At 43.6% G+C, this 13,990-nt stretch overlaps 1 protein-coding gene across 1 annotated transcript in view; it reads right to left on the bottom strand.

The window, feature by feature from the left end:
* LOC135551081 (neurobeachin-like) overlaps nt 1–13,990 on the bottom strand; it is a 304,485-nt gene that overhangs the window by 39,567 nt on the left and 250,928 nt on the right. Inside the window, exons 41-45 of the mRNA XM_064982478.1 lie at nt 7,277–7,341; nt 6,273–6,381; nt 5,836–6,002; nt 3,971–4,095; nt 2,073–2,225 (exon numbers count right to left, since the gene is read on the bottom strand). Coding sequence (XP_064838550.1) covers nt 2,073–2,225; nt 3,971–4,095; nt 5,836–6,002; nt 6,273–6,381; nt 7,277–7,341 — 619 coding nt within the window. The remainder of the gene's footprint in view (nt 1–2,072; nt 2,226–3,970; nt 4,096–5,835; nt 6,003–6,272; nt 6,382–7,276; nt 7,342–13,990) is intronic.

Here is a 13,990-nt window from a genome sequence, read left to right as displayed (position 1 = left end):
GCTGGGAAAAAAGAGCTATCAAAATCCAATCAATTATTATGTGAATTACAACCGATACCGACTGGGGCTTCTGATTCTATCAGATAACCAGCGTTAACAACAGAAATGCTTGTGCTTCTAGTTCAGTCAGTGCAGCAATATCTAACAATTACACAGCAAATTACCTAATACACACAAATCTAAGTAAAGGAATTGAATTCAGAATATATAAATATATGGACGAGCGATGTCAGAGCAGCAGTGGATTTATTCACTTCTAAAACCAAAGTTTTAGACTTTAGTTTTAAACACTTTTTTTAAAATTACTAAATGATTCATGTGTGTTATTTCATATGTTCACTATTATTCTACAATGCATAAAATAGTACAAATAAAGAAAAACCCTTGAATGAGTAGATGTGTCCAAACCTTTCATTGGTATGTCACCAATATGAATAATGATAATACAAATGTGAATCCTCATAATATTATATTATATTAATACACCATAATAAACTTTTGTTATTGACCAAATACATATTTTCCATCATAATTTGCAAATAAATTCATTAAAAAATCCTACAATGTGATTTTCTGGATTTTTTTCTCTCATTTTGTCTGTCATAGTTGAAGTGTACCTATTATGAAAATTACAGGCCTTTCTCATCTTTTTAAGTGGGAGAACTTGCACAATTGGTGGCTGACTAAATACTATTTTGCCCCACTGTATATAGATGGACTATAGATAGATTATATAGATGGACTATAGATATATTATATAGATGGACTATATATAGATTATATAGATGGACAATAGATATATAGATTATATAGATGGACTATAGATAGATATATTATATAGATGGACTATAGATAGATATATTATATAGATGGACTATAGATAGATTATATAGATGGACTATAGATAGATTATATAGATGGACTATAGATAGATTATATAGATGGACAATAGATATATATATTATATAGATGGACTATAGATATATTATATAGATGGACAATAGATAGATTATATAGATGGACTATAGATATATTATATAGATGGACTATAGATATATATATTATATAGATGGACTATAGATAGATTATATAGATGGACTATAGATAGATTATATAGATGGACTATAGATAGATTATATAGATGGACTATAGATATATTATATAGATGGACTATAGATAGATTATATAGATGGACTATAGATATATTATATAGATGGGCAATAGATATATTATATAGATGGACTATAGATAGATTATATAGATGGACTATAGATAGATTATATAGATGGACTATAGATAGATTATATAGATGGACTATAGATAGATTATATAGATGGACTATAGATAGAGTATATAGATGGACTATAGATAGATTATATAGATGGACTATAGATAGAGTATATAGATGGACTATAGATAGATATATTATATAGATGGACTATAGATAGATATATTATATAGATGGACACTAGATATATATATTATATAGATGATAGATAGATAGATATAGACAACCCAAACAGACACGGAGCTCCGATAAGTATGAACAAAGGGTTTAGAGAACGAACCAAACAGATTTTCTAGCTCGTGAGTTTTACGACGATTCTGTGCACCGAAACAACGTTCCACTCGGGTTGCTTAGAGACAGGAAAATAACCATCCTTTGTGTGGAAAATAACATAAACCTTTCCTCCCGAACTGGGAATGAACTCTAAACAGTAGCTTACTGCTAACACAGGAGCACTAGAATAATATAGTAATGTATAATACTGGCAAAATGCGTAATGAAAATAGAACGTGCTTTTCTAAAATAGTGTCTAAAGTGCAGATTAGACAGTTTGCTCATTCGTGACGACTGGGCAGACATTTGTTTGATGTTTAATCTATTGGGCCCAAGTGAGTTTTGTTTGATAATAATCATTTAAAACCAAGTTTCGATTGAAATGTATTTCAGTTGTCGTTGTTGAATTGTTTAGAGAATCCAAAACCAGATAATTTCTGTAAATTGCCTCTAGAGGTAAAAAGCTCTGAAACAAACCAGGAAAGAGAACACACACAGAAAGGCGTCTGACCTGCCAGGTTGTCCATCTCTTTCTCCTGCAGTAGACTGACAGTGTCATCGTCTCCCTCCAGCATTAGCTCCGCCTCCAGGTTCTGACTGACCAGTGATTGGCTGCGCAAGGTCTTCTTAGACTTAAGCCCCTCCTCTTCCTCCTCCTCCGTACCTTCACAACACAATTAATACATACATTTGAAGTTGGAAATTTACATACACCTTAGCCAAATACATTTAAACTCAGTTTATCACAATTCCTGACATTTAATCCTAGTGAACATTTCCTGTCTTAGGTCAGTTAGGATCACCACTTTATTTTAAGAATGTGAAATGTCAGAATAATATAGTAGAGAGAATTATTTATTTCAGCTTTTATTTCTTTCATCACATTCCCAGTGGGTCAGAAGTTTACATACACTCAATTAGTATTTGGTAGCATTGCCTTTAAATTGTTTAACTTGGGTCAAATGTTTCAGGTAGCCTTCCACAAGCTTCCCACAATAAGTTGGGTGAATTTTGGCCCATTCCTCCTGACAGAGCTGGTGTAACTGAGTCAGGTTTGTAGGCCTCCTTGCTCACATATGCTTTTTCAGTTCTGCCCACAAATGTTCTATATGATTGAGGTCAGGACTTTATGATGGCCACTCCAATACCTTGACTTTGTTGTCCTTAAGCCATTTTGGCACAACTTTGGAAGTATGCTTGGGGTCATTGTCCATTTGGAAGAACCATTTGTGACCAAGCTTTAATTTCCTGACTGATGTCTTGAGATGTTGCTTCAATATAACTAAATAATTATCCTTCCTAATGAAGCCATCTGTTTTGTGAAGTGCACCAGTCCCTCCTGCAGCAAAGCACCCCCACAACATGATGCTGCCACCCCCGTGCTTCACGGTTGGGATGGTGTTCTTTGGCTTGCAAGCCTCCCCCTTTTTCCTCCGAACACAACAATGGTCATTATGGCCAAACAATTATATTGTTGTTTCATCAGACCAGAGGACATTTCTCCAAAATGTACGATCTTTGTCTCCATGTGCAGTTGCAAACCGTAGTCTGACTTTTTTTATGGCGGTTTTGGAGCAGTGGCTTCTTCCTTGCTGAGCAGCCTTTCAGGTTATGTCGATATAGGACTCGTTTTACTGTGGATATAGATACGTTTGAACCTGTTTCCTCCAGCATCTTCACAAGGTCCTTTGCTGTTGTTCTGGGATTGATTTGCACTTTTCGCACCAAAGTACATTCATCTCTAGGAGACAGAACGAGTCTCCTTCCTGAGCGGTATGATGGCTGCGTGGTCCCATGGTGTTTATACTTGCGTACTATTGTTTGTACAGATGAACGTGGTCCCTTCAGGCGTTTGGAAATTGCTCCCAAGGATGAACCAGACATGTCGAGGTCTACAATTTATTTTCTGAGTTCTTGGCTGATTTATTTAGATCTTACCATGATGTCAAGCAAGGAGGCACTGAGTTTGAAGGTAGGCCTTGAAATACATCCACGGGTACACCTCCAATTGACTCAAATGATGTCAATTAGCCTATCAGAAGCTTCTAAAGACATGACATAATTTTCTGGAATTTTCCAAGCTGTTTAAAGGCACAGTCAACTTCTGACCCACTGGAATTGTGATACGGTGAATTATAAGTGAAAGAATCTGTCTGTAAACAATTGTTGGAAAAATGACTTGTGTCCTGCACAAAGTAGATGTCCTAACCGACTTGCCAAAACCATAATTTGTTAATTAACAAGAAATGTGTGGAGTTATTGAAAAAAATAGTTTTAATGACTCCAACCTAGGTGTATATAAACTTATTACTTCAACTGTAGCTGATACCAAATGGCACACAATGCTACTGTTTAAAAATGGTCAATAAACTAACTAACTTGCAGTGTATTCTGGGATTGGTGACTGACCATAGTCCTCCAGGGCTTTAAGTGACACATCAAGGTGGGTGGAGCCAAAGGGGTTTCGTACGAATCTCCGCCTCCTCCTCAGGTCGTCCTCCCAGTAGTCCAGACGCCAGAAGTCGTGTAATTGACTGAGGTAATATAAGAGGTTAGTAAATAACACAAGGCTCAATAAAGACATGTTCAGATGAATAGACATAAAAGGTCACGTTAGCTCCTCCTCCTAGTGTTCATGTTATGGCTGTGTGCTGTGATTTAGTGGGACTGTTAGCTCCTCCTCCTAGTCTTCATGTTATAGCTGTGTGCTGTGATTTAGTGAGACCGTTAGCTCCTCCTCCTAGTCTTCATGCTATAGCTGTGTGCTGTGATTTAGTTAGACCGTTAGCTCCTCCTCCTCCTAGTCTTCATGTTATAGCTGTGTGCTGTGATTTAGTGAGACCGTTAGCTCCTCCTCCTAGTCTTCATGTTATAGCTGTGATTTAGTGAGACCGTTAGCTCCTCCTCCTAGTCTTCATGCTATAGCTGTGTGCTGTGATTTCGTGGGACTGTTAGCTCCTCCTCCTAGTCTTCATGCTATAGCTGTGTGCTGTGATTTCGTGGGACTGTTAGCTCCTCCTCCTAGTCTTCATGCTATGGCTGTGATTTAGTGGGATAGCTCCTCCTCCTAGTCTTCATGCTATAGCTGTGATTTAGTGGGACTGTTAGCTCCTCCTCCTAGTCTTCATGTTTAGCTGTGATTTAGTCCTCCTCTCCTAGTCTTCATGTTATAGCTGTGATTTAGTGAGACCGTTAGCTCCTCCTCCTAGTCTTCATGCTATAGCTGTGTGCTGTGATTTCGTGGGACTGTTAGCTCCTCCTCCTAGTCTTCATGCTATGGCTGTGATTTAGTGGGACTGTTAGCTCCTCCTCCTAGTCTTCATGCTATAGCTGTGATTTAGTGGGACTGTTAGCTCCTCCTCCTAGTCTTCATGTTATAGCTGTGATTTAGTGGGACTGTTAGCTCCTCCTCCTAGTCTTCATGTTATAGCTGTGTGCTGTGATTTAGTGGGACCGTTAGCTCCTCCTCCTAGTCTTCATGTTATAGCTGTGATTTAGTGAGACCGTTAGCTCCTCCTCCTAGTCTTCATGCTATAGCTGTGTGCTGTGATTTCGTGGGACTGTTAGCTCCTCCTCCTAGTCTTCATGCTATGGCTGTGATTTAGTGGGACTGTTAGCTCCTCCTCCTAGTCTTCATGTTATAGCTGTGTGCTGTGATTTAGTGGGACCGTTAGCTCCTCCTCCTAGTCTTCATGTTATAGCTGTGTGCTGTGATTTAGTGAGACTGTTAGCTCCTCCTCCTAGTCTTCATGTTATAGCTGTGTGCTGTGATTTAGTGAGACTGTTAGCTCCTCCTCCTAGTCTTCATGTTATAGCTGTGTGCTGTGATTTAGTGAGACCGTTAGCTCCTCCTCCTAGTCTTCATGTTATAGCTGTGTGCTGTGATTTAGTGAGACCGTTAGCTCCTCCTCCTAGTCTTCATGTTTTAGCTGTGTGCTGTGATTTAGTGAGACCGTTAGCTCCTCCTCCTAGTCTTCATGTTATAGCTGTGTGCTGTGATTTAGTGAGACCGTTAGCTCCTCCTCCTAGTCTTCATGTTATAGCTGTGTGCTGTGATTTAGTGAGACCGTTAGCTCCTCCTCCTAGTCTTCATGTTAAAGCTGTGTGCTGTGATTTAGTGAGACCGTTAGCTCCGCCTCCTAGTCGTCAGACACTTCCTGTTTTCCAGTCTTCCTGTCTCAAAGCTAACCTAACAGAACCCTCCACATCACAGTGGCATCCTTCCAACCTATCCCTGTGTGTGTTTCATCTCTGACCTTCCCACTACCTCTCACCTCTGTGACATCGTGCCCCACGCCCCGTGCTTATTGGTCAGGATGTTGAGTATCTTCTGTTTCAATTGGTTGGCGGTCACATGGTCCCTGTGCTTGGCAGCGCTGATCAGGTGATCACACATCTTCTCCTCCTCCCTCCTGTCAGCAGCGTACTGGGCACAGTTAGACTGGGGAGGGGGGGGGGGGTAGAGGTGGTAGAGGGAGAGAGGGAGAAAGAAAGGGAGGGGGTAGTGGGAAAGAAAAAAGAGAGAGCAGTTGAGATATGCAGATAAATAGATATCATGTTTCAGTGGACTGGAGATTTACTGAGACAGACAGACAGACAGACAGACAGACAGACAGACAGACAGACAGACAGACAGACAGACAGACAGACAGACAGACAGACAGACAGACAGACAGACAGACAGACAGATAGACAGTCTCTCTGTGTTCACCTCAAACTCAGCGTGTTTGTGTACATCTTCAGCTCTCTGTCTGTTCAGGATAAACTCTGCCTCGTTGGCCACACGCACAATATGGTCTTTCATAGCATGGCACAGCAGTCTGAGGTGAGAGAGGGAAGACAGGTGGAACAGAAGGGGAGAAAGATGGACAGATTGGGAGGGTGAGGGAGGGAAAGAGAGAAAGAGTGGGATGGGTGAGGGAGGGAGAAAGAAGAGTGAAAGGGTGAGGAGAGAGAGAGTGGGAGGGGTGGGTGAAAGAGAGCAACAGAGTGGGAGGGGTAAGGGAGGGAGGGAGAGAGAAGAGAGAGTGGGATGGGTGAGGGAGGGAGAGAGAGAAGAGAGAGTGGGATGGGTGAGGGAGGGAGAGAGAAGAGACAGAGTGGGATGGGTGAGGGAGGGAGAGAGAAGAGTGAAAGGGTGAGGAGAGTGGGAGGGGTGAGGGAGAGAGAGAGCCAGAGTGAAAGGGTGAGGAGAGAGAGAGTGGGAGGGGTGAGGGAGGGAGAGAGCCAGAGTGAGAGGGTGAGGAGAGAGAGAGTGGGAGGGGTGAGGGAGGGACAGAGTGGGGGGGTGAGGGAAGGAGACAGAGAGGGTGAGAGAGAGAGACAGAATGGTGTGTGAGGGAGGGCGAGAGAGAGACAGAGTGAGGGAGGGCGAGAGAGAGACAGAGTGGGGGAGGGGTGAGAGAGAGAGTGGGAGGGGTGAGGGAGGGACAGAGTGGGGGGTGAGGGAGGGAGACAGAGAGGGTGAGAGAGACAGAATGGGGTGTGAGGGAGGGCGAGAGAAAGACAGAGTGGGTGAGGGAGAGAGAGAGAGAGAGTGGGGGAGGGGGGGTGAGAGAGAGAGACAGTGGTGGGATGAGGGAAAGAGAAACTCCTTATAGCTGTGCAATAAGCAATGTGATATCTGCAACACAGACATGAGCATACAATTCCTGATGGTGATAATAAATTAAGCAGTATAATATAGATAGATCAATGTGATAGGTGATTGATTACCTTCCCTCATTAATGAGCTCGATGAAGGCCAGACCAGCGTTCTTCTGGATTGAGTTCTGCCACTCCTGGAAACACAACACAGACACAAGGTCACACACGGACAACTACAGACCACTACTAACCCCCACGGACCACTATGGACCACTACTAACCCCCACGGACCACCACAGACCACCACAGACCACTACGGACCACCACGGACCACCACTACTAACCCCCACGGACCACTATGGACCACTATTAACCCCTCGGAACACCACGGACCAACACAGACCACTATGGACCACCACGGACCACTACTAACCCCCACGGACCACCACGGACCACTACTAACCCCCACGGACCACTACTAACCACCACGGACCACCACGGACCACTACTAACCCCCACGGACCACCACGGACCACCATAGACCACTACGGACCACCGCGGACCACTACTAACCCCCACGGACCACTATGGACCACTATTAACCCCCTCGGACCACCACGGACCAACACAGACCACTATGGACCACCACGGACCACTACTAACCCCCACGGACCACCACGGACCACTACTAACCACCACGGACCACCACGGACCACTACTAACCCCCATGGACCACCACAGACCACTATTAACCCCCACAGACCACCATGGACAACCACAGACAACCACAGACCACTACTAACCCCCACGAACACCAAGGACCACCACTGACCACTACTAACCCCCACAGACCACTACTAACCCCCACAGACCCCCACGGACAACTATTAACCCCCACGGACCACTATTAACCCCCACGGACCACTATTAACCCCCACGGACCACTATTAACCCCCACGGACCACTACTAACCCCCACGGACCACTACTAACCCCCACGGACCACCACGGACCACTATTAACCCCCACGGACCACCAAGGACAACCACAGGCCACAACAGACCACTACGTGCCACCACGGGCCACTACGGACCACCACGGACCACCATCACAATAAATCCATGTAATATAGTCTACACCTTCACAATAAATCCATCTAATATAGTCTACACTTTCACAATAAATCCATGTAATATAGTCTACCTACACCATCACAATAAATCCATGTAATATAGTCTACCTACACCATCACAATAAATCCATGTAATATAGTCTACACCATCACAATAAATCCATGTAATATAGTCTACACCATCACAATAAATCCATGTAATATAGTCTACACCATCACAATAAATCCATGTAATATAGTCTACACCTTCACAATAAATCCATGTAATATAGTCTACCTACACCATCACAATAAATCCATGTAATATAGTCTACACCTTCACAATAAATCCATTATTTATTTTAGACAGGTCTAAAGAAACATGATATGTAGAAAATGTAGCCTATTTCAGAAGAACATAATAACATCCTCTGAGTTGTCCTGATGTTAGGTCCTGTCCTCATGTTAGGTCCTGATCTGGCTACGTCATATAGCTGTGGAATCCACCAGTTCATTTAGCAGACAAGATTTACTTAGAATTCCATGGCATTGAACAAAACTCAATAAAATAGAAAGGTTATTTTCCCCGAAACGATGAGGGCGTGTTGCACAAGGTTATTCTGTGTTGAGGGGTTAACAAAGACACAGGTCCTCCTACCTGCTTCATTTAGATTATTAATGTAACTTTAGTTGTTCTACAAACGTTGGGATATACGTTTGATTTAATACATTGTACGGCTACATGATGAGACTCTAATGATGATTTGAAAAAAGTCACCTGAAAAAGGCATGAGCTCTGCTTTGTTTGTACACACTTCATCATTCTCTCATTCACAATTTTGACTTGATACCCCGGCAGCATCCTCTTCGTGTGGACGTGATGGACCTTCCGTGTCTGTTGTGGCCAGTGGCCATTGTGCCATGCTGCTCCGAAGCACCTCTCACTCACATGGCTCTCCATCACGTGATCGGGTCTTTCTCACTACAAGTGAAGACAGACACTTTGGGGACGCAACTGCGAGCGTCCCATATCCAATTCCATTTTGTGCATATTGAAGATATTGGAAAAACGGGCCACATTTACTTTTCATCAGCCAACAAGATGTGGGAGCAATTATTAGGAAATGGAAGACACACAAGACCACAATAAATTCATTAAAAATCCTACAATGTGATCTTCTGGATTTGTTCTCATTTTCTCCTCATTTTGTTTGTCATAGTTGGAGTGTACCTACGATGAAAATTACAGGCCTCTCATCATCTTTTTAAGTGGGAGAACTTGCACAATTGGTGGCTGACTAAATACTTTTTTGCCCCACTGTATTTCACTGGTCACCCACAAAGCCAATTCCTCCTTTGGCCGCCTCTCCTTACAGTTCTCTGCTGCCAATGACTGGAACGAACTACAAAAATCTCTGAAACTGGAAACACTGTCAGAGCAGCTCACAGATTACTGCACCTGTAAATAGCCCATCCAACTACCTCTTCCCCTACTGTATTTATTTATTTTGCTCCTTTGCACCCTAGTATCTCTACCTTTGCACATTCTTCCACTGCAAATCTACCATTCTAGTGTATTTAATTGGTATATTGTATTTACTTCGCCACCATGGCCTTTTTTTGCCTTTACCTCCCTTATCTCACCTCATTTGCACTCACTGTATATAGATTGTTCTACTGTATTATTGACTGTATGTTTTTTTTACTCCATGTGTAACTCTGTGTTGTTGTTTGTGTTGCACTGCTTTGCTTTATCTTGGCCAGGTCGCAGTTGTAAATGAGAATTGTTCTTGTTCTTGTTCTTGAACTGTAATTGTTCTCAACTTGCATACCTGGTTCAACAATGGTAAAATAAATAAATACATTTTTTTTTAAATTCACAAATATTGTCACGCATCAGACGATTCTTGATTTAATCTTGATTTAATGTACTAAATAATATGTGTGTGAACTTTGTTTTGATTTAGAATGGACCACGCTCCTGTATCGAAACAGGAAAAAATAATTAAATAGCGAATTTCCCCGTGATTTATAATAATTCCAGCCAGGTTGTAAAGAGAAGCTGCTTGATGTGCTTAATAAAAAAGAAAAGTTAAGAAAACAATATAGTAGGCCTAGTCTAGAGAAAGCTGATCCTCCACTTTTTAATAGAGGCCATCAAATCAAATTTGATTTGATTTGTCACGTGCGTCGAATACAACAAGTGTAGACTTGACCGTGAAATTATTTTCTTACAACAGTGTAGTTCAAGAAGAAGAAAATATTTAATATTTAGTAAACTAAAATAAAAAGTAACACAATAAGAATAACAAGGCTATATACAGGGGGTACCAGTACAGAGTCAATGTGGAGGCTATATACAGGGGGTACAGGTACAGAGTCAATGTGGAGGCTATATACAGGGGGTACAGGTACAGAGTCAATGTGGAGGCTATATACAGGGTGTTACGGTACAGAGTCAATGTGGAGGCTATATACAGGGGGTACCGGTACAGAGTCAATGTGGAGGCTATATACAGGGGGTACAGGTACAGAGTCAATGTGGAGGCTATATACAGGGGGTACGGTACAGAGTCAATGTGGAGGCTATATACAGGGGTAACGGTACAGAGTCAATGTGGAGGCTATATACAGGGTATTACAGTACAGAGTCAATGTGGAGGCTATATACAGGGGGTACCGGTACAGAGTCAATGTGGAGGCTATATACAGGGGGTACCGGTACAGAGTCAATGTGGAGGCTATATACAGGGGGTACCGGTACAGAGTCAATGTGGAGGCTATATACAGGGTATTACAGTACAGAGTCAATGTGGAGGCTATATACCGGTACAGAGTCAATGTGGAGGCTATATACAGGGTATTATGGTACAGAGTCAATGTGGAGGCTATATACAGGGGGTAACGGTACAGAGTCAATGTGGAGGCTATATACAGGGGGTAACGGTACAGAGTCAATGTGGAGGCTATATACAGGGTATTACGGTACAGAGTCAATGTGGAGGCTATATACAGGGGTACCGGTACAGAGTCAATGTGGAGGCTATATACAGGGGTACCGGTACAGAGTCAATGTGGAGGCTATATACAGGGGGTACCGGTACAGAGTCAATGTGGAGGCTATATACAGGGGGTACCGGTACAGAGTCAATGTGGAGGCTATATACAGGGTATTACGGTACAGAGTCAATGTGGAGGCTATATACAGGGGGTACCGGTACAGAGTCAATGTGGAGGCTATATACAGGGGGTACCGGTACAGAGTCAATGTGGGAGGTATTACGGTACAGAGTCAATGTGGAGGCTATATACAGGGGGTACAGAGTCAATGTGGAGGCTATATACAGGGGGTACAGGTACAGAGTCAATGTGGAGGCTATATACAGGGGGTACAGGTACAGAGTCAATGTGGAGGCTATATACAGGGGGTACCGGTACAGAGTCAATGTGGAGGCTATATACAGGGGGTACAGGTACAGAGTCAATGTGGAGGCTATATACAGGGGTACCGGTACAGAGTCAATGTGGAGGCTATATACAGGGGGTACCGGTACAGAGTCAATGTGGAGGCTATATACAGGGGGTACCGGTACAGAGTCAATGTGGAGGCTATATACAGGGGGTACCGGTACAGAGTCAATGTGGAGGCTATATACAGGGTATTACGGTACAGAGTCAATGTGGAGGCTATATACAGGGGGTACCGGTACAGAGTCAATGTGGAGGCTATATACAGGGGGTACCGGTACAGAGTCAATGTGGAGGCTATATACAGGGTATTACGGTACAGAGTCAATGTGGAGGCTATATACAGGGGTACCGGTACAGAGTCAATGTGGAGGCTATATACAGGGTATTCCGGTACAGAGTCAATGTGGAGGCTATATACACAGGGTACCGGTACAGAGTCAATGTGGAGGCTATATACAGGGGGTACCGGTACAGAGTCAATGTGGAGGCTATATACAGGGTATTACGGTACAGAGTCAATGTGGAGCTATATACAGGGGGTACCGGTACAGAGTCAATGTGGAGGCTATATACAGGGGTACCGGTACAGAGTCAATGTGGAGGCTATATACAGGGGGTACCGGTACAGAGTCAATGTGGAGGCTATATACAGGGGTACCGGTACAGAGTCAATGTGGAGGCTATATACAGGGGTACCGGTACAGAGTCAATGTGGAGGCTATATACAGGGGGTACCGGTACAGAGTCAATGTGGAGGCTATATACAGGGTATTACGGTACAGAGTCAATGTGGAGGCTATATACAGGGGGTACCGGTACAGAGTCAATGTGGAGGCTATATACAGGGTGTACCGGTACAGAGTCAATGTGGAGGCTATATACAGGGGGTAACGGTACAGAGTCAATGTGGAGGCTATATACAGGGTATATCGGTACAGAGTCAATGTGGAGGCTATATACAGGGGGTACCGGTACAGAGTCAATGTGGAGGCTATATACAGGGTATTACGGTACAGAGTCAATGTGGAGGCTATATACAGGGGTAACGGTACAGAGTCAATGTGGAGGCTATATACAGGGGGTAACGGTACAGAGTCAATGTGGAGGCTATATACAGGGGGTACCGGTACAGAGTCAATGTGGAGGCTATATACAGGGGGTACCGGTACAGAGTCAATGTGGAGGCTATATACAGGGGGTACCGGTACAGAGTCAATGTGGAGGCTATATACAGGGTGTTAAGGTACAGAGTCAATGTGGAGGCTATATACAGGGGGTAACGGTACAGAGTCAATGTGGAGGCTATATACAGGGGGTACCGGTACAGAGTCAATGTGGAGGCTATATACAGGGGGTAACGGTACAGAGTCAATGTGGAGGCTATATACAGGGTGTTAAGGTACAGAGTCAATGTGGAGGCTATATACAGGGGCACTGGTACAGAGTCAATGTGGAGGCTATATACAGGGTGTTAGGTACAGAGTCAATGTGGAGGCTATATACAGGGGGTACCGGTACAGAGTCAATGTGGAGGCTATATACAGGGGGTACCGGTACAGAGTCAATGTGGAGGTTATATACAGGGTGTTAAGGTACAGAGTCAATGTGGAGGCTATATACAGGGGGCACTGGTACAGAGTCAATGTGGAGGCTATATACAGGGTGTTAAGGTACAGAGTCAATGTGGAGGCTATATACAGGGGGTACCGGTACAGAGTCAATGTGGAGGCTATATACAGGGTGTTAAGGTACAGAGTCAATGTGGAGGCTATATACAGGGGGTACCGGTACAGAGTCAATGTGGAGGCTATATACAGGGGTACCGGTACAGAGTCAATGTGGAGGCTATATACAGGGGTACCAGTACAGAGTCAATGTGGAGGCTATATACAGGGGGTACTGGTACAGAGTCAATGTGGAGGCTATATACAGGGGTAACGGTACAGAGTCAATGTGGAGGCTATATACAGGGGGTACTGGTACAGAGTCAATGTGGAGGCTATATACAGGGTGTTACGGTACAGAGTCAATGTGGAGGCTATATACAGGGGGTACCGGTACAGAGTCAATGTGGAGGCTATATACAGGGGGTACCGGTACAGAGTCAATGTGGAGGCTATATACAGGGGGTACAGTACAGAGTCAATGTGGAGGCTATATACAGGGTGTTACGGTACAGAGTCAATGTGGAGGCTATATACAGGGGGTAACGGTACAGAGTCAATGTGGAGGCTATATACAGGGGGTACCGGTACAGAGTCA

This window comes from Oncorhynchus masou, chromosome 12, assembly GCF_036934945.1.
Source record: "Oncorhynchus masou masou isolate Uvic2021 chromosome 12, UVic_Omas_1.1, whole genome shotgun sequence".
Lineage (NCBI taxonomy): Eukaryota > Metazoa > Chordata > Actinopteri > Salmoniformes > Salmonidae > Oncorhynchus > Oncorhynchus masou.
Note: the sequence above shows the minus strand (reverse complement) of the source record. Positions and strands in the feature narration are given on the sequence as shown.